At 40.9% G+C, this 27,652-nt stretch overlaps 2 protein-coding genes across 5 annotated transcripts; one reads left to right on the top strand and one right to left on the bottom strand.

The window, feature by feature from the left end:
* Nucleotides 1–1,251: 1,251 nt before the first annotated feature.
* socs1a (suppressor of cytokine signaling 1a) lies at nucleotides 1,252–3,600 on the bottom strand. Its single transcript, XM_060902472.1, has 2 exons — nucleotides 3,467–3,600; nucleotides 1,252–2,136 (listed from the first exon to the last, which is right to left on the bottom strand). The coding sequence occupies exon 2, from the start codon at nucleotides 2,055–2,057 to the stop codon at nucleotides 1,500–1,502; it is 558 nt and encodes a 185-aa protein (XP_060758455.1). The 5' UTR covers nucleotides 2,058–2,136; nucleotides 3,467–3,600; the 3' UTR covers nucleotides 1,252–1,499.
* A 9,744-nt stretch (nucleotides 3,601–13,344) lies between these two features.
* Nucleotides 13,345–26,983, top strand: pigq (phosphatidylinositol glycan anchor biosynthesis, class Q). 4 transcript variants are annotated; one of them, XM_060902471.1, is made up of 11 exons: nucleotides 13,345–13,683; nucleotides 14,145–14,816; nucleotides 16,080–16,211; nucleotides 16,337–16,457; nucleotides 17,045–17,171; nucleotides 17,347–17,500; nucleotides 21,635–21,746; nucleotides 21,985–22,065; nucleotides 22,180–22,294; nucleotides 24,055–24,116; nucleotides 25,914–26,983. In XM_060902471.1, exons 2-11 carry the CDS (start codon nucleotides 14,152–14,154, stop codon nucleotides 26,064–26,066), a joined length of 1,722 nt encoding a protein of 573 aa, XP_060758454.1. In that variant the 5' UTR covers nucleotides 13,345–13,683; nucleotides 14,145–14,151; the 3' UTR covers nucleotides 26,067–26,983. The 4 variants fall into 4 exon arrangements, with proteins under 4 accessions (XP_060758454.1, XP_060758452.1, XP_060758453.1 ...); XM_060902469.1 differs by having other exon boundaries at nucleotides 14,105–14,816; XM_060902470.1 differs by having other exon boundaries at nucleotides 13,345–13,753.
* Nucleotides 26,984–27,652: the final 669 nt, after the last annotated feature.

The following is a 27,652-nucleotide window of genomic DNA, read 5'->3' as shown; positions in this document are numbered from 1 at the left end:
ATAAAAAAAGACAATATATTTTACCCCTTTAAAAAGCTTCGATATTTTTTTACAGCTTCAAATAAAATTGACAGTCAAAAAAAATCAACTATGAAAAAAAATTATTTAAAAAATCATTCTGTAACTACAAAAAAGTCCCCAATTTAGAGAAATCTAAAATAATTTTTTAAGTTAAAAAAAATACTCCTTTAATCTAACTTTAACTCATTTAATCTCTAATGCCAGCTTGTCTTTCCTTTTTCCCTTCCAAACCAGGAAACACGTTGAAGCCGCACATATATAAACCCAGACAGATCTCAGTGAAAGAAATCACTTCCTTCTGCGTCAAACACTATTACCATCGCTAATCTACAGTTTACGGTACGGCAACACCCAAGACACAAAGCCTTATCTTGATCTTACTCATTTTCTGAGCAAAGCAATTTATTGTTTTTTTTTTTTTTGTGTGTGTGTGTGTGTGTGTGTGTGTGTGTTCCTTAACTAGCTCCGCCCACCCCCTGTTTCTTGTAAATGTGTACATGAACTAAGAAGAGATTACGGTCACTGTAGCTCCGCCCCTCAACCCTGCTTCTACTCAAATGAGTCAGTCTAGCACGTGTGTCATTTCAGGAATGCAGGTACATCAAGAGATGTCATCAGATGAAAAAGTTGTCCAAAAAAAAAAAAGGTACCAGTGACATAGTGGGCATGGTGAGAACATTTCCCCATTCTTAGGAAGCATGAGGTTGACTTTCGGTTGAATGACGAAATTCTTAGGAAGGGCTTTGAATACAGACAGTACACTGGAAACGCAATGTTCCTAAGTGCAGTTTAACTATTCCGGTTGGATTAGTTTTTTCTTTTTAATTTAAATGTGCTGTGAGTGACGGAGCAGTGTGAGAAGACCTCACCCTGTTGAAACAACTGAAATTTCTTTTAATTAATGAACTTCAGCACTGTAGATTTCCTCTTATTTCTTTTAGTGTTTGTCAATAAAAATAAAAAAAAAACCTTCAAGGTTCCTGTGTTTCTTTCAGGAAGGTTCAAGTTTCCTGATATTCCTGGCAGCACTCCGAAAAGAGCTTCCAGACTACCCTTGTTTTCACAAAGTGAAAGTACGATTTGAAATACTCTGTTTACACCACGAAAATCTGAAATGTGTTCTTCAGGCTTTGGTCGTGAGGCAAAATCTAATATTCCGACATGTTTGTCTTTTCCCCCTCCCAATGTACACAAGTGATTTTTGATTTAAAAAAAAAAAAGCCAGATGTGTTTTTCAATGGTTTAAAAATACATTTATTATTAGTATAAAAATACTGGTAAAGAAATATAGATTTTTGCATAGCAAAAACAGAATCACAGGAAGCACTGAAACTCCCTGCATTATAGTGTAAACATTCAAGGATGACGTAAACTTTCAAGTGTTCAAGTCTTTCCAAAGTGTGCTACAAAGTGCCCGTTTGGATCCGTCAAGTATGGCAAGCATATTTCCGTAGCGGTGCATTAATGCGTCCGAGCCTTCAGAGTCGATATGGAAAAGAGCGGAGGAAGTCTTTGACGACAGGATTGACTGGAAGTTGATCGATAGCCTGCGCTCCGGACGTTTCCATAATCCGTTTGCGGCAGAGTTCCTGCAGTGAGCGTGTGCGCTGCTTCCTGTACGGCCGCAACAGGCTCCTCTTCGCCGAGCTGGAGTAGTGTTCCAGCAGCTGGAAGAGCGTTTCGAACGACTCCTTGCTCCCCAGACTGAAGCGTGAGTTCTGGAATTGTATCCGAACGCTGACGGGACCCGAAGGCGCCCTGTAGCTCAGCGTAAAGAAAACGTCCTTCTGTTGACTGTCCCGGATCAGGAAAGTTCCCACCGGTTCCTTCTTGAGTTTGTGGTGGGCCTCCTCGACCGTCATGGGCCCCCAGTAAAAGCCACTCTCCTCCAGCATGGACGTGGTCTCGACAATGGTCTTGAAGTCGCCCTCGCTCCTGAACAAGCGGAAATGTGTGCGGTTTTCGGGGTGCGAGACTGGGGCTCGGCGATCCGCTGAAGTGCCTGACGTGTCTTCCACGGCGCCGTGTGCTACCATTCTACAGGGAAGACCAGCTCTTGGCGCGGTCTTCCATAGCGTAGCTTCACAAAGGTCATCTAGGCGAAGATCATGAGGTCTGGTGGGAGGGAGGAAAGAGAAAATGTTATAACTTGCACAACAAAATTTTGTATTAGACCTTTTAAGAACAGAGTAGGAAAGCTGCGTTTCATATTCAAGTATCAAGCTGCAGTTAATTCCACAGATCTGAGATCAGTTTCCGTTTCCTTAAGTTTCAGGTCTCGAGGACGAGCAGCGCTCGAGTTCCCATTATACTGCAGATGGAACAGATTTGATTGTGAGGTGTAGCTGATTTGAATTAAATGCCGGTTTGAATCTTTTGAATAAAGATCATCAGGAATTAGATCTCTGGCAGCCCTCTGGCGTTTGGATGTGAGCTAGAGGACAATAACAAGAGTTCCACTGTCTGAGAAACACTAAAATATTCAAAGCCCTCCAGATTGGTGCAGTAACTCTGACAGACAAGTCTCAAACAGCGGAAAGGGAATTTCTAATTTCAACCCAAGTTTAATTAAACAGGGAAAAAAAAAACAACAACTGTAAGGGTAATGAAGCACTCGGTGCACAACTGACTGAAAGCACACCAGGAGATAAAGTTGGTGGAGGAACATCTCACCGCGTCTGAAATTTCATCTCCAGTGTTTAGAGTTGAACCCTGTGGGAACGGACAGGACTGAAGTGTTTTGTGAAGAAACCTAGGCACCAATACACACTCTTTTTTTTTTTTTTTCCGAAGTATTGATGTTTCTGAGGTTTAGGTTTCATGAAATTCCAGGAGGCGCTCCTCCAAGGTTTTTCCAGGAATTTGCTTGCAAGAGAACGTCGGGCTGATGTTGAAAACTGCACTGAAACTCGACTTCTGTAACTACGAAGTGAGCTATTAATTCGGACAGGAGTTCACCTCGGAATGCAGGAACAGATTCGGGTCAGATTCCGAATTTGGGCTAAATCTTGGCACACAAGCGCGCGCGCGCGCACACACACACACACACACACACACACACACACACACACACAGGGAATAGCGCGCACACACACACACATAGGGAATAGCGCGCACACACACACACATAGGGAATAGCGCGCACACACACACACACACACACACAGGGAATAGCGCGCACACACACACACATAGGGAATAGCGCGCACACACACACACATAGGGAATAGCGCGCACACACACACACACACAGGGAATAGCGCGCACACACACACACATAGGGAATAGCGCACACACACACACACACACACATAGGGAATAGCGCGCACACACATAGGGAATAGTGCGCACACGAATAGCGCACACACACCGTCTGGCTTTAATCAACTCTGTCCAGGCGAATTTGAACAGCAGGGTTTGGGTGAGAGAGAGAGAGAGCTCTTACCGTTCAGCACAACCGGGAGTCCCGAGCAGGACCGCGGGGAAACATGGCGTCTCTTCGGGATGGTTATAAACTCCACACCGCGCGCGCACTTAATCCCATTGGACTGAAGCCTGAGCTCCGGTTTGCGCTCCTTTTGATCTCCGCGTGAATCCGAGCGCTGGACCGCTGCTTTAATATAGCAGCATAAGCTCCACCCTCTCTCTCTCTCTCTCTCTCTCTCTCTCTCTCACACACACACACACACACACTGCATTTCCCGGAAAGTTTGCTTTCGCTTTAGCATTAAGTTCTCTGAAATCGTCAGGCTGCTTCAGTACTGCAAACCACACACTGTGTCAACAGCACGAGAGCCCTGGTTACCATGGCGACCGAATGAAAAAATAAAATGTATATATATGTATCTGTATATTTATATCAAACAGGAGGTCACCATTCAGGACCCGAGAGGAAGATTGATTGATTGATTGATTGATTGATTGATTGATTGATTGATTGATTGATTGATTGATTGATTGATTGATTGATTGATTGATTGATTGAGATAAACATATCCCTACTTGAGCCTTTCAGAATTTAATCGAACTGTTAAAACACATAAAGCACATTCGAAAAATATGTACCGTGCTATCTATCTATCTATCTATCTATCTATCTATCTATCTATCTATCTATCTATCTATCTATCTATCTATCTATCTATCTATCTATAGATCTGTATGCAGGTATACCTAAATGCTTCTACATAATACAACCATGTGTACCCCTGACCATCACACCTACATGCAGTTCTTCTTCAAACTATTTTTTTTTCCCAGAACAGAAAAAAAGGGAATAAATCTGGAATGACATGTTCAACATGGAATGGATGTCATGGTCAGGGGTGCACATACTTCTGAGTATATAGTGTATGTGTGTCTTTATGGATGAATGCCAATTAGAGTTTATGTACCTTAGATCCAGTGATGCCATAGTAGTTCATCATGCTAACAGTCTATACTTGCTGTTCAACAAAACGAATAATAATAATAAGAGACTCTTTGATCTGCATGTTAAATATTCACTACAGCATTAGAGTTCATTTGCAAGACTGTAAGTTTGCACTACACAAGTTGTTTGGATGAATCTTTAGCATGCTTCACCAGCCCATTCTTTCATTTCTCTGTTTGTGCATCATGTTTCTTAGAGCAGATATTTGTGCAGGAAAGTTCTGTGCACTTCGCACTGTGTGCCATGTTTCCAGGCTGTTGCATGATCATGCCAGAAAGTGCTGGAATGAGAATCAAGCTGCTATTAGTTTAATTTCTGTACAGGGGAGAGAGAGAGGGTGAGTGTTGATGTTCTCCTCTATGGATGGGCATGCACTGAAACGTCCACCCAGCCGAGGCACAGGAAAGAACCAATTCCAAGCAGATGCATATGCCCAAACGCACACCTCAGGGCTCATCTCTCTGTCTCACCATGTCCATAATTGCAGATGCATGCCCAAACGCACACCTCAGGGCTCATCTCTCTGTCTCACCATGGTGAGTGTGTGTGTGTGTGTGTGTGTGTGTCTCACCATGGTGAGACAGAGAGATGAGCCCTGAGGTGTGCGTTTGGGCATGCATCTGCTTGGAATTAGTTCTTTTTGCCAGCTGCTTCAAACAGTGATTTCATTGTGAAACTGAAATGTCTTTTACACACACACACACACACACACACACACACACACACACACACACACACACACACACACACACACATTGTATATATCTCCACTCAGTTGCCTGACTGCATATGGCTACTTTCATTTCTGTCGAGTTTCTCAGAAACACTCATGTTTACCACACAGTGGGATGGATCTTTTTTTTTTCCTCTTTCACATGTGGCACATCAGATTATATCACAGCAAGCACTGCATGAGTAACTGCAGTTTCTCCGAGCATGTGGTTCACTTCTAAGCAACTGGGTCCTTTTGGGGAAATTGGAATTTTTGTCATTTATTGCATTGTATATTGAATATGTTTCTGGATCGATTTATCTCGTGAGATTGAAACAGCTTGTTGTTGGATTTATTCTGCATTTAAGCCAAAGATATTAAAGTCAGGATAGGATCAAATCATTTTCGAGGATTTTTGCTTGTCTAATGACACTAAGACAGGGCATGTGCACATTTACGAGACAAACATGCACAGAATATGTAACAGAATATTAGTGTAAGCTTAATGTCATTGCCTTGTCCTCAAAGCACATAAGTTTGGGCTGTTTGACTTCTTCTTCTTCTTATTATTATTATTATTATTATTATTATTATTACCACCGCCAAGGTGGGTCAAATAAAAACCTAAAAAAGTGCGAAAAAAATGTTCCATTTATCATCCCATTCATAAAACATTTTCTCAGTTGCACCTTTTCCTGTCCCCACACATGGGACAACTATTTGCAATAAGCAATGCAAAAAAATAAAAAATAATAATAAATAAGGCTTTCATTTAACTAACTCTTGAATTATTATTATTATTATTATTATTATTATTATTATTATTATTATTATTATTATTATTATTATTATTATCACTTTTTCAAATGTATGAACCTGAACAGGTAATTAAACAAGGTTAATCGGTCACATTGAAGGTGTGTGTGTGTGTGTGTGTGTGTGTCCTGTCTCTGATAATCTCACAATTTATAAGAAAGTGAAAGTGAAAGTTCAGCTGGTGTTCGCCATCAAACACACCAGCAGATGGCGTTGTTTCTTAAAAGTGAAGTCTCCTTCTTTCTTTTCTTTCTTTTCTTTTTCTCTTCTCTTTTTCTTTCTTTTTTACTGACCAGTGCAGTCATTTCATTAGTCTGTGTGTCATTTCAGCAGACTGTTGAATTCTAACCCCTGACCTGAAAGTGCTGCAGAGAACAGAGCTGCTGTGAGTTTCATTTCTGGGCAGCACAGATGTGTCAGTGTTTTATGTTCTCCTTCGTGTCAGTGTTTTATGTTCTCCTTTGCGGACGGATGTGCATTCAGACCTCCACCAAACACGGCACAGTAACCAGACTTTAATAAACATTCAATGTGTTTATTCTCAAGGACAAAGAACACATCAGTGATGAAGATCTCACCCCTGGGTTCGTTTTGATTGCCTGTCGTGATGGATTTACTCCTGAGAACAATTTTTTCAATACTTTTTTTTTCACTTTCATATCCCACAGTCCACCAGGGAATTCCATCCAAAGTTAAACTTTACTGTAAAACTAAATTTAATGTCAGTGATACACTTTTATTTCATCCAGGTTAAAGCTTTTCTTTTGTTGGTGCAACCCAGAATGACAACTTGAGCAAAGCGTCACTGATAAACGTTCAAGTGTTTGCATTTTTAAGTGTTTAAACGTAGTTCATGTCTTGGTTTCCAAGAAATTCTGTGCAGACGTACTGGGAATTTCATTTCAGCAACACAAAAAAATGCTTAAGCCAGATTGTGATAAGAATTTAATTCAGTTCTTTGTCTCTGCTTTCGCTCACTTTCACATTTGACGGAATTCCCACAAATCACATGACTTGCCTTCAAACCTTTTATCATGAGCTCAACACAACAAAAGGATGATAAACTGTTCTGTTGGAACCTTTTGGACTTTGACCTCAGTCTGCTCTTGTGCTGTGTTTCTTTTAACTTGACTCAGTGCCTGGAAATTCATTTTCTATCACTTTCACAAAGACCGAGTCCTTATTTTACGTCACATCTCACTCGGCTGAGACGCTTTTAAGGTTCGTTTCTTTATTTGTACCATACCGTAGTACTGGTAAATTCGTTGTGCAGGCAGGAATTCAGCGATCCCAGTACAAAATACATTACTATGTAAAATACATTGTGACAGACAAGACAACAGCAATACACACATCCTAACATATACAATCCTTAAAAGTATAGTCTTTAAAAAGTGCTTCATCGTCAATTGTTCAGTATGAACAAGATTGTTCACCTCTTGGCCTGACTGTTCAGCAATACAATTTATTGTTATTTCTTTATCTTCCGGACTTTTAATCGAGAAGGAACACCAATAATAATAATAAGTTAAATTTACCTTTCTCAAAACCCAAGGTCGCTTTACAATTATTGGGGGGGGGGGGGGGGGGGCATGTTAGTTCAGCTTAAAAAACAACCTGTATACAGCAAGTTAATATTGTTTATTCTGAAACGTGTCCTAAACTGTTTGTGCCCCCCTTTGGGTTCTAGGTAGAAAAGTGGACATCTGTTTCACAGTTTATTAACAACAACACAACGTCACTTTCATTCAGGGCCAGTTCCGAGCACTCAGTGACACCAGTCAGTTTATTTTCTGTGCAAGAAAGAACAGAATTAATACTTTATTTTCTTGGATGAGGGAAAAATGACTGAACATGAGCGATATACACAAAGAATTAAATCTCAAAACAATTGAACAAATAATATATAATTTAAACAATAAATTATTTATATACTAACAATAAAATTGAATAGGTACACGATCATTTCTTCATTGGTTGTAATCAGATGAGTTGCTATATTTCTGAAAAGATGGTGAAAAACAGCAACCATCTTCAAGACATCGGGTTACTTTTGTCACAGCGAGTAGCATCAAGCGATCAACTTAACATGTCTTAGCCAAGATACGAGCTCATTTGCTAGTTAGCCACTAATTTTTCCATTTCAGTTCCAATAAGCAGAAATAAGAAAGTACCAAATTGATTAAATCCAATTAATTAGCATTCATTTCTCCTCCTTTGCTTTTTTTCCACCCCAGAGAGGCATGAACGCTTCACGATCGCCACTTTGTCATGATCTTCTGGTGTTCGGCATCTAATTCCATCCATCCATCCATCCATCCATCCATTATCTGTAGCCGCTTATCCTGTCCTTCAGGGTCGCAGGCAAGCTGGAGCCTATCCCAGCTGACTATGGGCGAGAGGCGGGGTACACCCTGGACAAGTTGCCAGGTCATCGCAGGGGGCATCTAATTCAATTACCCAAATTGCAGTTTCTAGTCTTTCCACACCACACCACAAGGGGGCGCCTGTATCTGCCAGACACGGAAACCAGTGTTGCCAGATACTGCTGACGTTTTCCAGCCCAAAACATGTTCAAATCCGCCAAATTGCACTTAAAACCGCCCAATCTGGCAACACTGACGGAAACCTTTTTGCCAAATGATCGTAAATTCTCATTTGTTTGTATCACTATTGTAAAAACTATAGCACCCCCTGGAGTATACTTTAAGGTTTCTTCAAACCATAGAACTCTTTTATTTTTACGAATTTTTTAAAACTGTACATTCTTAGTTCAGTGGTTCCTTGTGGGTCTAACAAGGGCGCTTCGCTTCCCGAAAAAGGTTCTACTCCATGTTAGAGGGTTTCAAATGGAAGCTTTAAATAGTTCCCTTCAAGGAGCAACCAAACAGTCCTTCTGTTTTCGAATTTAAAAGGGGAAAAAACAGTTCTTCAAGGGTACATTAAGGGTTCATAAAGTGCTTCCTAAAAACTTCTTCTTGGAACTCTTTCTGACAGGAAAATACTTTATTGCAGGGTTTTACATGGAATCTTGAAGAGTTCCACAAAGCAACAATCAATGAACCTCTTAGAAAGATGCTTCTTCAGGGAGAACTTTTAAGAGTTCTTCATTGTAGAATCCTTTATGACTTTGTTTCCGGGTTTTATATCGAACCTTTAATGGTTCCTCCAGAGTAACAGCCCTTAAGAACCCTTTAATGTTTCTTTTTTTTTTTTCAGGTCTTATTGGACTTCCAAAAAGGATTCCACTTGGAAGTCATTCTAGTCAGAAACATTTTGTTGCACATCAAAGCTTGAAGGGTTCCTCCAACCAAAGGGTCTTTAAAGGTTTCTCTTACCGTACATGCTCTCTCTCTCTCTCTCTCTCTCTCTCTCTCTCTCTCTCTCTGTCTCTCTTTGTGGATATTTGGAACCCTTTCTGACAGGAAAACACTTTGTGGTTGGATTGAACATTTAACTGTCTACAATTATTCCAGAGGGACTTTTTTTTCTTTCAGGTTTCTTGAAGGGTTGATTTGAGACTTACGGATTATTGGAATCCTCTTGAATATCAAAAGAGCTTTATTGCCAGGTTCTTTAAAGGTGGACAGCTGAAGGGCTTGAGCGTCTGAAATACTGTATAATGGTTCTAAGAGGAGAAGAGCGGAGACTGAGAGAGGAGTTTAATGTGAAAGCTTGATGTGAAGATGTGTTCTTAGAAAAACTAGTTCCTCGAGAGTTCTTTGGAATCACATTTCAGGGTTCTCTCTGTGATGAGGAAACACTGTTGTAGAGTTATCTGTTGAACCTTTTAGGAGGTATAACACATAGAGGTTTTTTTTTCACTCTGCTTTTCAGAGTGCTCCAGGAAGAAGAGTTCAGAGAAATTCAGGTGTGCCAAAAATAAATAAATAAAATATTTCCAGGAATTTATACATGAAGCAGTCCTGTTAAAGGGACGGTTACAGGAAGTACAGGAAATGACTCTAAACCGCATGATCAGTTCTGCTAGTCACAGAGCAAACACCTCACTTAATCATGACATGACATACAGTGACCTCTGAAGTTCTCTGAAGCGTCATATAAACATGAGAAGACAGGAAGCTGTGATGATTATGCTTTTTCTGGGTTTTTTTTTATTTTTATTTTTTCCTGAGAATCTGTTTCTTTAGAATTCAGTTCTGGTTAAATATATCACTGAAATCTGAAATATCTCAATGTTTTATTCCTCTTTCACCACAATTTTGTCTTTGACTGACACATCATACTTATGTTTATAGCAGTTACACTGAATGAAACACTTCCATTATAGCAGCTATAAACAGTCATTCCTTCACCAATCTCTCGATTTTCCTCTTTCTTGAAGAAAACAAAACGACTTGTCTTTTTTTCTGTTCTGAAGATGTCGGAGAACGAAACCTGTGACACTGGAGACTCCTTCCATGAATGTTTTTAAATGAATGTCTCTGGACAGAAGACATCCTCCAATCCGTATATGTGGCGCGTCTGCTGTCAATGAGCTGTTGCTATAGGAACGATCACATTAATATTATAAACCTGTGATTTGTAGCTGCACTACTGTCAGAGCTGCTGAAATGGAGAATGAATCAACAGCTTCTGACCAGTCAGAATTTAGAATTCAACAGCACGTGGTGTTTATAATTGACTGAACCTGATTGCTGGAATTATTTCTACGATCTCGTAAAGAACCTTAACGACACAAATATTCATCTATTTTGTTTTTGTTGTTGTTATCTTGAATGAATTTTCTCTTCAGCATACTTCTGCAAACAAAAATGGTTCTTATCAGTGTGTTCCTCTAAAGAAGCCTTTTCTGGCATTGTTGTTGTTATGATCATGATTATTAAGAGGAACATTCCACCCCTTACTGTAAATCACTCCCTCATTATCTTGCTGCTTTCTTGTCTATACCAGTCATCATGTTTTCCTGTTCGAAATGATCATTTGTCAGAGAAGCCAGGTGTTTCAGGAACTAAACGGATACATTCACACAGAGGGCAGGATGATGTGGTCTATTGTGCAAGAAATCATCATCAATGGTTCATCATTCATCAATGATTTCTTCATAGTTCTCATCTCTCATTATCTGTAGCCGCTTTATCCTGTTCTACAGGGTCGCAGGCGAGCTGGATCCTATCCCAGCTGACTACGGGCGAAAGGCGGGGTTCACCCTGGACAAGTCGCCAGGTCATCACAGGGCTGACACATAGACACAGACAACCATTCACACTCACATTCACACCTACGCTCAATTTAGAGTCACCAGTTAACCTAACCTGCATGTCTTTGGACTGTGGGGGAAACCGGAGCACCCGGAGGAAACCCACGCGGACACGGGGAGAACATACAAACTCCACACAGAAAGGCCCTCGCCGGCCACGGGGCTCGAACCCGGACCTTCTTGCTGTGAGGCGACAGCACTAACCACTACACCACCGTGCCACCCAGGAATTTTGTAAAAGCCTGAAATCGTTGCGTGAGTTGGAATATCTGCTATATTTTATATCTGCCATTTTAATTCATTCCTAATTAGTTCAAAGATTATCATCCTGACCATGTGGAAATGAACCCAACTGACTTTTCAATGTGAGTGAAAATGGAGCCACCAAATCCTTTGGCACAACGCCACCTGCTGGACACATGGCGGTCTTTCCCCTAAAATGCTGGACAGCCAAGTGCAAAGGTTTGCATCAACTCTTGGTGGAAAATGAAAAACTTTCCACTGTTTAATTTGATTTATAGACCAACCATGAGATATTTCAGACAAAAGGCAGCACCAGGCCCTCCAGGTTAGGGGTTTGGGCTCAGGGTGAACTGCCTTGTCCTGCAAAAAAGCTCGGTTACAGAAACAGCAACAAAGTGCAGAGCCGGAACCACACATGGGGCACCATCCAACAACTTGCCCAGGACAGACAGAGGTGGAAAACTTTTGTTGCTGCCCTACATGCCATTGAGGCATAAAAGGCACGAAGAAGAAGAATTAGATATTTCCAGTGTGTTAAATTAAATGAAATGTTTGTGCATCCTGCAACACAACAATCCAAATTATAAAGTACAATAAGAATAAAAACAAGACATCCAATCTACATGAAAAAAACTAACATTACTGCCAGACAAACAGTGTTGAAAACATATTCCTGATCCTACCTTTAACCCTACCTGCTGAACCTAACGTCTATTTGGATTGTCATCATCAGTGTCATGATTATTGATGATTTTTCTTCTTCTTCAAAAATCCTGTATTCTTTTGCTAAACTATTTGAATTTATTAATAAAGGAACACCAATGCTTATCTTAATTTCCAATGGATTGTAATAAAACTTTAGGAACCTGATATTTGCTCAGTTACACAAAACACTTTTCGATACATTCTTTAAAAAAAAAAACAGACTGTATAAATTTTCTTCTTTCACTGATGTATTAATATATGCAGAGTGTAATTCATATATTCATTTAGTGGCCACAAAAAAAAATCATAGTGTATCACAATATTTAAGTTTTAAAGAAGTAAATAAATATCTTTTTATTGTAGTTGTTGGTATCTTTGAACCTCCACAAGAAGAGATCTGTTCACTCCCACGACAAAACTGTACATTATAGTCTCCATGTATCTTTAGCTCCCTCCCAAACTCTTCACTCTTATCTCCTGCAGGTTGTTATCACTGAAAGTAGGCTGGTTTTTCAAAAAGAGCGCGTTTTTTCTTGCAGTATCATTGAGCTTTCTTTGACCAGAGTGACGACTGGGGTCTCAACTGGATATCCAAGTAAGTAACTCCTTCAAAAATACTGAAAAAATTGCACTGTCTGATTGTTTATTACACTTAATAATAATAATAATAATAATAATAATAATAATAATGCAGAGAGTGGAATATTTTAGTGCAAGTATAATGGTGATACATTTAAGTCATGATGAGGCTGTATATTTTATCTTTAAAAAAAATGATGGATTTACTTATTAATTTAAAACTAAAATATTATGTCCAGGCTATCTGAAATTTGTCTAAAATTAGATGAATACACTTCCATTAAAAGCTGAGTGGGTATATATTTAAAACTTGGTGTGTTTGCTTACATTTCTATGACTTATTTGCATATTTGTACACATTTATCTCACATTGTACTGCAGTTCAACCTCTCGCCGGAACTGAAGTTTGAAATCCTTTGTTTCATCCGGCGGATCTTTTAAGAGGCACCCTTTAACAAAATGGCTGCCGGCTGTATTGGCTGTGTTACAAAATGTCTCCATCCCCCCTAAGTAGGTGTACTATATAGGGTACAAGTAGTACGTTTTAGAACGGCTTGCTCTAGTGGACTCGATGTTGGATCGGGAGGCATTTGGGATGCAGCCTCGCTAGCTTTTCTGAGCGGCCCCTCAGCTCCTGTCTGTTAGCGAGCAGTTAAAGTTCATGTCTTTCAGTGAGAAAGTTAGCGAGGCTAACGAGTTAGCCAACATGTCAGATACATTTGCGATCTTAATTTGAATGTGTATAACCTTCTCACATCTTTATTGCGATGTATTTGCACTTAAATGTGTGAAATGTTAAAGTTTGAAAGTGACTGCGAATTCCGTGTGGAGCTAGCGGTCGGTATTTAGCGCCCCAGCGAGGACAAACTCTCAGACGGTTTCCCCGCAGGCTTGTGGTTTCTATAGAAACGGCTGCAGGATCGAATATGTGAAGGATAAAACGAGGACATTTAGGTCAGCAGACTTTATGCTTTTTATCAAGAAAAACAAAGCCCGAATAAATTGTTTTGGTTGTTGATTGCAGGTCAGTCATCTGTCTTTCATTAATGGTGTGAATATGTGATAAAGTTGTGGACAAATATATCGCGGTTTTTTCGATATCACGGTATTAACATCTCACTTCATAGTTATAATAATTAATATTTTTGTTAATGCATAAAACTGCTAGGTTATTATTCAATGCCTAGATGTGAGGGTGAAAAATGTGAGTTTAATGTTAAATATTTGACTTCATTGTCCTGAAATCTCATCTCAGACATATCTGGGAAACTAATCCCTTCGGATGAATACTTTTAGAAATGTTATCATTAAGTCAGTCAATTAAAAAAAAAAGTGTTATTCAACTGAAACACCCTTTTTTTCCCCTCATCGACAGGTTTTGGTCACTTTTTGAAATTTTTTATTTTTTTTTAAAGCGTCGTCATGGTACTGAAGATTTTCTTCCCACGATGCTGTAACATGGCCGACAGCGGTCTGCTCGTGGGTCGATGGATCCCGGGCCACGACTCGGCTGTGGTGCTCGCTGTCATTCACTACCCCTTCATACCTGGCCAGGTGAAGAAGTACCTAAGTGAGCTATGCAGTCAGATTCAGGTGGATCTGACCGTTCTGGGGTCGTGGAGCTTGTCCAAGGATGGGCAGAAGGAAATGGATGGCTTCTTGAAAGACCTCAGTACCATCTTCCCTCACTCACGCTGGCTGCAGCTGAGCCGCGAACCCGGCAAGAGAGGCTTTGCTTGTGAAGTGGTACACAAAAATGGACACGCACCAGCAAGCAACGAGGAAGACAAAATCATCTTCGTTCATTATGATCAGAGGAAGGTGATGCTCTCACAGCTTCATCCTGTCCATGAAAACGGTGCTAAGGTCGAGTCTTCAGAGCTGCGTGCGGTTTTCCACACGGTTTCCCGGAGTGAACCGTTGTTCCTCCTCGACAAATACGACGACGGGCCGCTGAAGCTGACCCACTGGCAGTCGGACGGCAGGGAGGCGAGCATCATCATGGAATTGGTCAAGCAGGCCTCCGTCCCCGTCTGCATGCTCTTCAGCTTGCTGGCGTGTTGGTGGAGATGGCTGTGCAGCCTCAGGTGAGCTGAGACTCGGTTCAGACAAGTGTAGGTGTTATCAATGCAGTTATCTCAGAGTACAATAAATACCATCTTAACAATACATGACATGGAGCACAATATTTCTTCATGTTAAAGTTGGAAGAAGGAGCAAGTTCAATATCAATCACCTGTTTTTGAAAATTAAGCTTTAAAGCGGTAGTTTGTCATTTTTAGAGCACTCGAGTGTCTGTGAGACAAATTGCAATAAAACCATTGACAAGCCTCTGTTTTTTGTTTGTTTGTTTTCATGTCCAACTGGCCTCAACTCCTGCTTTCTTTTTGGTCCAGCCGAGGGCGGAGCTCATTTCTGGACCAGAATCTTTTTAAGTTCTGAAATGAGAAACTCTGCAGATCCTTTGCACGGAAATTTTGTCACTCAGGGATTTTCTGTATCATTGAAGTGATTTGATTATTCCTGGTCTAGAAATACTGTCAAAAATTACAAACTCTACACCTTTTAATTTGACAGAGTGGAACAAAGAAAAAAAGTTTAATATGAAACATCCAGGGCGGCACGGTGGTGTAGTGGTTAGCGCTGTTGCCTCACAGCAAGAAGGTCCTGGGTTCGAGCCCCGGGGCCGGCGAGGGCCTTTCTGTGCGGAGTTTGCATGTTCTCCCCGTGTCCGCGTGGGTTTCCTCCGGGTGCTCCGGTTTCCCCCACAGTCCAAAGACATGCAGGTTAGGTTAACTGGTGACTCTAAATTGACTGTAGGTGTGAATGTGAATGGTTGTCTGTGTCTATGTGTCAGCCCTGTGATGACCTGGCGACTTGTCCAGGGTGAACCCCGCCTTTCGCCCGTACTCAGCTGGGATAGGATCCAGCTTGCCTGCGACCCTGTAGAACAGGGTAAAGCGGCTACAGATAATGAGATGAGATGTGCTGTTTTAAAGGAGTCATTTTGTTGTTTTAGTGCCCTCTGCTGGCTGTGAGTTGAATTGCACTTGCATCAGTTGAATACTTCAGCTGTTTCTGAACTCACAACGTTATTTCTGGCCCAGAATAATGAACAAAGTTTTTAAAAAGAAGAAAAAAAGTCCTGAAATCAGAAGACTAGGCAGATATTTTGCATGCCAAATTTGTCTGTTTTTTTTTTTGTGTGTGTTTTTGTAAATATATGATGAATTCAGATCTTTGAAAAAGGACAGATTGCACCTTTAACCATATGATCTGATACCCATGCGACGCAGAAAGTTGTTTTGCGATGTGTGTGACAAGTGAGAACATCTTTTTTTTTTCTTCAGGGTGCTGAATATTTGGCCGGTGCGCTTCATTTCGAGCAAGTTGTCCACCTGCGTTCAGGCAGGATACAGGATGGATCATTTTCAAACCGTTTTCTCGACCAGGAAAGCCACAACTCACATGGACTTCATGAGGTGCAAGATTCAAGCCCTTTATTTTCATTTCATTTTCATTATTCTTTTTAAAATGTATTTTATACACAGTATAAACTGACTCTGGTGTGTTTGTGTGTGCATGTTGTGTGTTTTCCTCTCTTTAGGAAGGCGAACATGTTTGTGTCCTTCTTTGTGGATATCGCTCTGGGACTGCTGCTGATCTCGTGGCTCTACAGAGAGAACCGTATCAGCCAGCTCGCGAACACCTTAATGCCGGCCGCTGATGTGAGCACTGTTTACACTCTCAACACAGCACGCAAAAATAGTCGACAGCTTGTTGACACACCTGTACACCTGATTGTAGTGTTTAACGGCTGTCTTGAATCAGCATCGGAATCGGGTGGGCGGGGTTTAAATATCAGTCAGAAAACCTGCCTTTATGATTGAGAAACGATTTTATGAATTGTGTTATTTTGTATCATATCACCTGTCAGTCATAGTGAAGGAGGCGTGGCCTGTATACCTGTCACTCACAGGAAAGGAGGCCTTATTCACATCAGGAACTTTATCCCATGTGTCCATTTTACACACAATTTCCATGTCCATTCATGTCCTCCACACTGGCTACCAGCAGTTTGAGCTATTACAGCATATCCAAGTTTTAAACGAGCTGTACATTGTTCATTTTTCTTCATTTGCCGGACGTTATTAAGATCAGAATGTACATGAGCAGATTTGGGATCGCCTGTCGGTCTAAAAGAACTCTGGGGATGATATAAACACGGCGGTTTACAGTAGAAACAGTATGTTTGAGATACGAAGCTGTACACTGCGTGTAGTAGCAACAGAAAGCTGCTCTGCTTGTTTTCTAGCACGTCGCAAAGGAGCTGCAGGAGCTTCTGGAGTGGCTCATGGGTGCCCCTGCTGGTCTGAAAATGAATCGCGCCCTCGATGAGGTTCTGGGGAGATTCTTCCTCTACCATATCCATCTGTGGATCAGTGAGTGATGGCTGTTGTTTCACTGAGAGCAGAGACTTAGCTTCTCTTGTGCTTCGGAGTAAAGTAAACAGATTCTGTTCAGATGTCTTAAATATATTTCATTTCGTCATAATTTTAAACTAAAGTCCGACATCCTGTTCAGTCAACGATCACGTGTGTATTTTTGTGTCCTCAGGTTACATCCGTCTCATGTCTCCTTTTATCGAAAGGATCCTGTGGTACGTTGGACTTTCCGCCTGCCTGGGCTTGACCTTTGCCCTTTCTGTGCTTTCGGACATTGTGGCACTTCTGACCTTCCACATCTACTGCTTTTATGTGTATGGAGCCAGGTAAGGCACGACATGATGACATCTGCATAATCTATCGTCTTAACTGAAATAATATTGATGGAGAAGGTACAGGAAGTCCCACCTTGAAGCTGAAAAAAAAAAAAACCTTGCACAGACCTGTGCAAAAAGCAGCAGATAAAAGTAACTGTTGACTGCAAGGTATAAACTTCATAGATATCGTTTACTGTGGATTAATTAACACTAATTCCAGAAGAGGGGAGCTACATCAGTTCTGCGTAAATCTGTAGGGCAAAGCCGAACTAGCTCCCTGTTATATTGTGCACCTAAGACTGATGAACCTCAGGTCTAATGATGAGCATTAGCATAGCAGCCGCAGTAAGGACTGTTGGTATCCTCAAACCTTTGTCTTTGGTAAGGAGATATAAACATGCATAGTCACCTGAAAATCTGCTGGGATTTTTTTTTCGTTCTTTTTTTTTTTTAAGGAACATATTCATGGCAAATTCGAGACTTTTTTTTTTTTTAAAGAACATCAGGTTAGTGTTAATAAATGTGTTCTTGTTTCAATAAGACAAACTCCTGAAATTTTATTGTTAGAAATACAGTCGGAGGAAAATGTTTGTACACCCTTTGGAATTTTTTACATTTCTGCCTAAATTGGTCATAAAACATCGCCTGAACTCTCCAGCAATCTTAAGAATGAACAAACAGTGTCTGCTTGAACTAAAACCACCCAAACATTTGCGTTTTATCATATTTTTATTGACCGTAAGATGGAATTATTCACAGGATAGGGAGGCATAAGTAAGTACACCCTTTGATTTAGTAGCTGGTTGACCCTCCTCTGGCTGCAATAACTTCAACCAGACGTTTCCTGTAGTTGCAGACTAGACAGCCACAACGATCAGGAGAAATCTTGCACCATTCCTCTTTGCAAAACTGTTGCAATTCAGCAAGATGCCTGGAATGGATGGCTTTCTTGAGGTCATGCCACAACATCTCGACTGGATTGAGGTCGGGGCTTTGACTGGGCCATTCCAGAACGTGAATTTTGTTCTTCTGAAACCACTCTCATGTCGACCTGCTTCTGTGTTTAGGGTCATTGTCCTGTTGCAGGACCCATCCTCTCTTGAGTTTCAACTTTTTGACAGATTGCCTCAGGTTTTTCTGCAAAATATCTTGATATACTTGAGAATTCATTTTCCCATTGATTAATTATAGCCAGTTGTCCAGGCCCAGAGGCAGCAAAGCACCCCCACACCATGATGCTACCGCCGCCATACTTGACGGTGGGGATGAGGTTTTGCTGATGGTGTACTGTACCGACTTTCCTCCACACATGATGTGGTGTGTCCCCCCAAACAATTCAACTTTGGTTTCATCAGACCACAATATGTTTTTCCAGTGGCGCTGAGAAGCATCCAAATGCTTTTTCGCGAACTCCAAACGAGCAGAAATGTTCTTTCTGGACAGCAATGGCTTCCTCCGTGGCCTTCTCCCATGAATCCCATTCTTGTTCAGTGTCTTTCTTATAGTCGATGTGTCCACAGAGATGTCTGCATGTTTCAGTGATTTCCTCAAGTCTTCAGCGGACACTCTTGGATTCTTTTTTACCTCATTGATGATGATAATAATAATAATTTATTACTTATTGTGCGCAATCTAACATGCTATAGATATGATCGATTGCGCATTACAGAATATATACACATATACAATACAATTTAAAAATAATGAATAACTCAAACTAATTAAGATAATTACAATTTAAAAAAAAAAAAACTAATTATAAAAAGCTAATTTAAAAAAATAAGTCTTGAGTAAAACTTTAAAAGTATTCAATGATTTACATTGTCTTATATCTAGCGGGAGCCTATTCCAAACTTTAGGCGCGGCATTTTCAAACGCCCGGTCCCCTAGTGTCTTTTTGGTTCTATGTGTATTGTCTATTAGGAGTGTACCCTGGTTACCTCTTAACTGATACCACAAACTCTCTTTAGTTTTTATCAAACTCGACAGATATTGTGGTGCAACGCCATAAATACATTTGTGAACAAGCATTGCTATCTTAAATTCAATTCTGTATCTAACCGGAAGCCAATGCAGGTTCATCAGTGATGGAGTAATATGATCAAACCTGGATACAGAACATACCAGCCGAGCTGCTGCATTCTGCAGGCGCTGCAACTTACCAAGATGAACAGCAGGCGTACCATACAGTAGACTGTTACAATAGTCCAATCGAGACATTATGATGGCCTGTACAATTGACTTCCTATTATCATACGACAGATACTTCCTGATTCGTCTAATAATGACTCGCAGTGCCTTTGGAGTGATCTTCACAGGGCGGCCACTCCTTGGCAGAGTAACAAACGTTCCGAATTGTCTCCATTTATACACAATTTTTCTAATTGTAGACACATGAGCACCAAGGGTCTTAGAGATGGTTTTGTAACCCTTTTTAGCTTTATACAAATCAATTATTTTGTGTCTTAAGTCTTCAGACAGCTCCTTTGAGCGAGGCATGATGCACAGAACATGCCTCTCATCAAAACACACCTTTTAACTGGTTTTCCAGTGGGGTGGGTAGCTTACGACACACCTCAGTGATTGGACATCAGGTTGGCTCACACCTGAGGTCAAATTATTTAATCATCTAATTAGTCTAATTAGCTCTTGGATGAGCCTTAGCTAAGGGTGTACTTACTTATGCCTCCCTATCCTGTCAATATTTCCATCTTATGGCCAATAAAAATATGATAACATGTAATTGTTTGAGTGGTTTTAGTTCAAGCAGACACTGTTTGTTCATTCTTAAGATTGCTGGAGAGTTCAGGCGATGTTTTATGACCAATTTAGGCAGAAATGTAAAAAATTCCAAAGGGTGTACAAACATTTTCCTTCGACTGTAAGTGTTTGGAAGTATAACCAAGATGGCTACTCAGTAAACATTCTCCTCTCTCTGGTTTGGTATTCACATTTGGATTGAGGAAATTGAATGAATCAAAATGCTCACTCTTTGAGATCACAATTCATAGGTTGTATATCAGTTGTTTTCTCGTTTTTTTAACACTGCATATCAAAGACCGACTGATAAAACAAGTCTGACAGATCAGAATCTGATTCTCGATTCTTCTCCAGACGTGTGACGGGTACGAAGAACACTATAGCTGGTGTTCATGGTGTTTATCATGCCTGTAAATGTTGAGGACGGTTATCTGACATTTTATTGCAGAACCCTGAGAATAACATCTCACTCTGTCTTGTAGCCAACATGTGAAAACTGTTGAAGGTTTGGAAGTTATTCTGATATTCCACCAGCAGAGGGCAGCATCTGCATTCTTTAATTTTGGACACACAGCTCCTTTTGAAAATTATCTAAAATATTAAACATAGGCGGCACGGTGGTGTAGTGGTTAGCACTGTCGCCTCACAGCAAGAAGGTCCTGGGTTCGAGCCCCGTGGCCGGCGAGGGCTTTTCTGTGCGGAGTTTGCATGTTCTCCCCGTGTCCGCGTGGGTTTCCTCCGGGTGCTCCGGTTTCCCCCACAGTCCAAAGACATGCAGGTTAGGTTAACTGGTGACTCTAAATTGAGCGTAGGTGTGAATGTGAGTGTGAATGGTTGTCTGTGTCTATGTGTCAGCCCTGTGATGACCTGGCGACTTGTCCAGGGTGAACCCCGCCTTTCGCCCGTAGTCAGCTGGGATAGGATCCAGCTCGCCTGCGACCCTGTAGAACAGGATAAAGCGGCTAAAGATAATGAGATGAGATATTAAACATAAGGAATACTGTGAAACCAAAATACTCTTTGAACAATAACCTGGTGGATGTGTGTGTTTAAAAAAAAAAAAAAAAAAGGGGTGAGTGAGGGAAAAAATTCTCAATAAAAATCACCCTACGGTATGATCTGTTTAATTATAATGCTAAGTGTGACCTGCTTATGCCTTCTGAGTGGATATCAGACAGCAGTCGGAGCTGTGATGACACGAATTTCCTGTTTTTAACCTTTTAAAGCATTAACCCGTCTTGGAATGTTAATAATAAAACGCTTTTATGACAGTTTTACGAAAATAGTTATCACAAGTTTCACTTGTAATGCAGAGCCTCAGGATGAATCAGTTTACAGATAGTGCAGAGAGACACATGCTGTGAGCTGTCTTTCTCTCCACAGACTCTACTATCTGAAGCTCTACGGCCTGTCGTCCCTCTGGAGGCTTTTCCGTGGAAAAAAGTGGAATGTCCTGAGACAGCGTGTGGACTCGTGCTCCTACGACCTGGACCAGGTAACATTCACCCAGTCCAAATCAAAAATTGCAATCAAAGAGGAATAAAATGCTTTGGGATGTGATGTTATAGAAAATAGTTATCAGCTTCATGGTGATCAGAGTAACTCTGCTTCACCCTTTGTTGACTATTTTCCTCCAGCAGAACACCACAGAAGGTTATTTCTGCATGTCTGTGTTCTGGTTTACATATTGTTTGTCTTTCATTCTCTTTTTTTTTTTTTTTTAAATGGTGCAGTTGTTTCTCGGGACTCTGCTCTTCACCATCCTGTTGTTTTTGCTGCCCACGACCGCGCTGTATTATCTGGTCTTTACTCTGGTGAGTGAAACAGATTGATCCAGGAGGAAATCTATGTTTTATTCATGAAGCCCTCGTGTGGTTGTTGGAGTCAGTTGTCTTCTGAGTGCTGGTGTTGTTTTGATGTGTCTCTAGCTGCGGTTGGTGGTGGTGATGTTCCAGGGTTTGAGCCACCTGAGTGTCAACTTGATCAACTCCTTCCCTCTGTTCGCCATGGGGCTGCGCATCTGCAGGCCGTACAGACTGGCTGGTGGGTCTCGCAAACATTTACACACCTACGCATCATCACACAATTTAGCATCACTTCAATTTTTTTTTTTCCATGTAACCCTTATTTCCCACAATACCATGAAATTTACTCATTAAGGCCTCTGCATGCTCTTGCGACAAGGCTTTCACAGATAGCTTTTCGCAGACAGTTGTAATTTATCATTGAGCGGGGAGTAATAGGCGTGCGCGATGTTATTCACCGCCACAACGCAAGGGGGCGCGAAGTCGCGAAATCGCTAGGAGTAGTTGGTGGGTGTGGTTAGTGGAGTGTTTATCCTCCGGTTACTTATAATGACTAGAACTGGAGTCGTATAGATGTACGTACTTCCTCACTTCCTCGATCAACCGCTCTTCGTGCCGCTCCATCTTCGCTCGTGTTTTTAAAAATGGCGGTCGTGAAAACAAACCAAACCGGGAAAGTAGGGAAGCGGAAGTGCGTGTACAGCAGATGTAGAGTGGACCAATCAGAGCCCTCTTGTCTGCGACGCTGTCTGCGAGGCTGTCTGCAGTGGTCACAATTTTTGGGAGGTGTGCGCAGAGCGTCTGCGAGGGGGGGGGCTTCACAGACGCCATCTGCAAGGACTGGGTTGTCAGCATAAATTGGCCTTTAGTGTGCACTTGATCAATCACACTTTTAACATACAGTACAGATCCAATTAAAGCTGGCTAGCAGTTAAGCTATACCAGCTAGCGAGATGAAACAGTGTTCTAGCCAAAAGTAGAATCAACAGTGGTTACTTCTTTGGTTTATTTTATTTTATTTTATTTTATTATATTATTGCTTTGGCACTGGAGTTTTGAGATGAATGTTGTCATATAATAAAGCCCACAAAAAGTTTTTCGGTTTTGTTCTATTTACTTGCCCGCTGGACTGAATTTTCACTCTGTCTGGGACATGACATCATTCACTCAATATTAATTAAACACACACTATTCGTTAAACACTTGGTATTCATTATCCACTTGTGAATATTCATTCTATACTCATTAATATTCAATATACACTACCGTTCAAAAGTTTGGGGTCGCTTTGAAATTGAAAGAAAAGCACTGTTCTTTTCAATGAAGATCACTTTAAACTAATCAGAAATCCACTCTATACATTGCTAATGTGGTAAATGACTATTCTAGCTGCAAATGTCTGGTTTTTGGTGCAATATCTCCATAGGTGTATAGAGGCCCATTTCCAGCAACTCTCACTCCAGTGTTCTAATGGTACAATGTGTTTGCTCATTGCCTCAGAAGGCTAATGGATGATTAGAAAACCCTTGTACAATCATGTTAGCACAGCTGAAAACAGTTGAGCTCTTTAGAGAAGCTATAAAACTGACCTTCCTTTGAGCAGATTGAGTTTCTGGAGCATCACATTTGTGGGGTCGATTAAATGCTCAAAATGGCCAGAAAAATGTCTCGACTATATTTTCTATTCATTTTACAACTTATGGTGGGAAATAAAAGTGTGACTTTTCATGGAAAACACAAAATTGTCTGGGTAACCCCAAACTTTTGAACAGTAGTGTATATTTGATATTCATAGTAAACTTGTTACTATTCGTTATGCACTCGTTAATGTTTATTACACGTATTAACTTTTAATGTGCCGTCTGGTTCATTTGAATACTAAATGCTTTAACTGAGATTTGCTATTCAAATGCATCTGATGCACTTTTGAAAAGTATCTGGTGTGTTTGAACCTGTGGACACTGCAGATGAACTAACTGATGTGTGTGTGTGTTTCAGAGGGAGTGAAATTCTGCGTGTTGCATGAAGAACCCGGGGCTCCACTTCACCTGCTGATGGAGGTAACACCATGATGGCATACACACTGCTCTTCATTGTACACTCTCATTTTTATCTTTACCAGTGTGTCTTCTATGTCTGTTTGTCCGTTCATCTTACAGTTTATCTGTGTATCTACAGTGCCTTGCAAAAGTATTCATACCCCTTGAACTTTTTCACATTTTTCCACCTTACAACCACGAACTTAAAAGTTTTTTATTGAGATTTTATGTGATAGACCAACACAGAGTAGCACATAATTGTGAAGTGAAACAAAAATGATAAATGGTCTTCAAAATTTTAAACAAATAAAAATCTGAAAAATGTGGTGTGCATTAGTATTCAGCCCCCTGTACTCTGATACCTCTAAATACAATCCAGTGCAATCAATTGCCTTCAGAAGTCGTCTAATTAGTTAATAGAGTCCTACTGTGTGTAATTTACTCTCAGCATAAATACACTTGTTCTGTGAAGGCCTCAGTGGTTTGTTAGAGAACACTGAAGAACAAACAGCATCATGAAGACCAAAGAACTCACCAGACAGGTCAGGGATAAAGTTCTGGAGAAGTTTAAAGCAGGGTTAGGTTATAAAAAAAATCCCAAGCTCTGAACATCTCAAGAAGCACTGTTCAATCCATCATTCAAAAATGGAAAAAGAATGGCACAACTGCAAACCTACCAAGACATGGCCGTCCACCTAAACTGACAGAGCGAGCAAGGAGAGCACTGGTCAGAGAAGCAGCCAAGAGGCCCATGATCACTCTGGAGGAGCTGCAGAAATCCACAGCTCAGGTGGGAGAATCTGTGCACAGGACAACTATAAGTCGTACACTCCACAAATCTGGCCTTTTTGGAAGAGTGAAAAGAAGAAAGCCATTGTTGAAAGACAGGCATAAGAAGTCCCGTTTGCAGTTTGCCAGAAGCCATGTAGGGGACACAGCAAACATGTGGAAGAAGGTGCTTTGGTCAGATGAGACCAAAGTTGAACTTTTTGGCCTAAATGCAAAGCGCTATGTGTGGTGGAAAACTAACACTGCTCATCACCCTGCACACACCATCCCCACTGTGAAACATGGTGGTGGCAGCATCATGCTATGGGGATGCTTTTCTTCAGCAGGGACAGGGAAGCTGGTCAGAGTTGATGGGAAGATGGATGGAATTAAAAACAGGGCAATCCTGGAAGAAAACCTGTTGGAGGCTGCAAAAGACTTGAGACTGGGAAGGAGATTCACCTTCCAGCAAGACAATGACCCTAAACATACAGCCCGAGCTACAATGGAATGGTTTAGATCAAAGAATATTCATGTGTTAGAATGGCCCAGTCAAAGTCCAGACCTAAATCCCATTGAGCATCTGTGGCAAGACTTGAAAATTGCTGTTCACAGACGCTCTCCATCCAATCTGGCTGAGCTTGAGCTATTTTGCAAAGAAGAATGGGCAAAAATTTCAGTGTCTAGATGTGCAAAGCTGGTAGAGACATACCACAAAAGACTTGCAGCTGTAATTGCAGCAAAAGGTGGCTCTACAAAGTATTGACGCAGGGGGGCTGAATACTAATGCACACCACATTTTTCAGATTTTTATTTGTTTAAAATTTTGAAGACCATTTATCATTTTCGTTTCACTTCACAATTATGTGCTACTCTGTGTTGGTCTATCACATAAAATCTCAATAAAAAACTTGTAAGTTCGTGGTTGTAAGGTGGAAGAATGTGAAAAAGTTCAAGGGGTATGAATACTTTTTCAAGGCACTGTATGTATTGATCAGTAGTGTGTGTGTGTGTGTGTGTGTGCGTGCGTGTGTGTGTGCGCGTGCACAGATTAACCCTCTGCAGTGCAGTTCGGTGCTGCAGTGTTACCGCACCGAGAGGTCCAGCTGCTCATCCAGAGACTCGTGGCTCGCTTTGTGCAAGAAGCTTTTTGTAGGAGAGCTCATTTACCCCTGGAGGCAGAAAAGCACCAAGACTGATTGAAACCCTCCTGAGACCCTCATGAGCTCTTCTGCATCCCCCATGACCAGCCTGACTGACAACACGCTGACCTCCTGCACTTATTGTGCGAGATGGAATTGAAGGTGTCTGGTTTTTTTTTAAATGAACGTTCTAATATGGTCTGGTATTTCTCATTTAGCCACTACTGATTTAATATTTTAATCCTAGTCTTAATAAATATGAACAGAAATCAAGATCTTGATGCTTTTTTCATAACTTATTGATTTATTGTTGAGTGTCCACTATTTTGTGACATGAAAAGGTGGCATTTTTAATGATGATCAGTTCTGATGGACACAGATCAAAATCTGAAATAATGGAGTGATTTAGTGATCATGAGGCCGGTCTTTATCGGCTGAACCAAAGGAAGGAAGAAGACCGATTTGTTCACCTGAGTGATTCATTGAAACAGACTGAATCATTTGGAACTGAGCCATTTCTGCTTCAGGTGCAGAATGTCAGGTGCACCACACATTCCTCCTTTAGAGTTCATAACTCATGCCATGTCGTTTCGTTGTCTCTGTAGCTGTGTTAATCAGAGATGCATTCGCATATTAATTGATCTGGATGAATCAGATTGTATCTTTCTGTCGTCTCAAAATTAATTCCCTTGTGATTTATACTTGCATTGAAATACTCTCTTTAGAAAGTGATTACACAACTTGACAGTGTATTTACTTTTGAGTGGAGGAGAGTGCTTTCCATTGGGGAAGGACGTCAGTCAGTCTCTCTGTCTCTATGTAGCTGTCTGTTTGTATTTGTTTCTTTCTCTCTCTCTCTGTGTGTGTGCTGTCTGTAATTCCTGTGCAGTATCACTGATGCTCATGGCTCAGTTTCCACTTGCAGAATTGAATTGTATATAAAAATTCCTATTTCATAAAAATGATTATAAGCAACGAGCCTCTGCCCTTTTTTTTTGTTGTTTTTAATGAAGCCATTAAAGCCTCGTGTGTGTGTGTGTGTGTGTGTGTTAGTTAATAGCCCTCCATATGTCCCATCATGTCCCATGAGACACTAACGTTTCTCTAATTCCAGGCACAAAGACTTCATGCAGCAATTTGCACTTTTTAATCTCTTCTCGGGGGGAAGTGGTGGTGGGTTTGTGCTTTCATGTTCCTGGTGACCTTTGACCTCTCCCTGGCCTATTCATCCTCTCCAGCTGTCGTGTGAAAAGCTTCTGGAGACCGACAGTGACGAGGAACTCAAACTTGTACATTGTGTGAGTGAGAGACAGACAGACAGAACAATGTTATTGTCTTGATGAAAGTGGCAGTGGAAATGCAGACTTTCTACTCCTGTGCTCTATTTTATTGATTTGATGAGGTTTTAATTCTAATTGCTGTAAATCCTGGATCTGCTCTTCATTCTGACACGACTCTGTCTATATTCTAGCTCTTTAGTAGACCTGAATCTGTCTGTTTGTCTGTCTGGTGTTGTGGATGTGGCAAATTTATTTGCAGGAATGTGTGTTTTGAAAATAATATTAAAAATGCATTACATAAAAAAGTGGATGAGACTGAATGTGTCTCATTCATTTCATTTTGTTTTATTTTTTTCCAGCACTAGTA

Source organism: Neoarius graeffei, chromosome 20 (assembly GCF_027579695.1).
Source record: "Neoarius graeffei isolate fNeoGra1 chromosome 20, fNeoGra1.pri, whole genome shotgun sequence".
Taxonomy (NCBI): domain Eukaryota; kingdom Metazoa; phylum Chordata; class Actinopteri; order Siluriformes; family Ariidae; genus Neoarius; species Neoarius graeffei.
The sequence above is the reverse complement of the archived record's forward strand: the minus strand, read 5'-3'. Positions and strand labels throughout refer to the sequence as shown.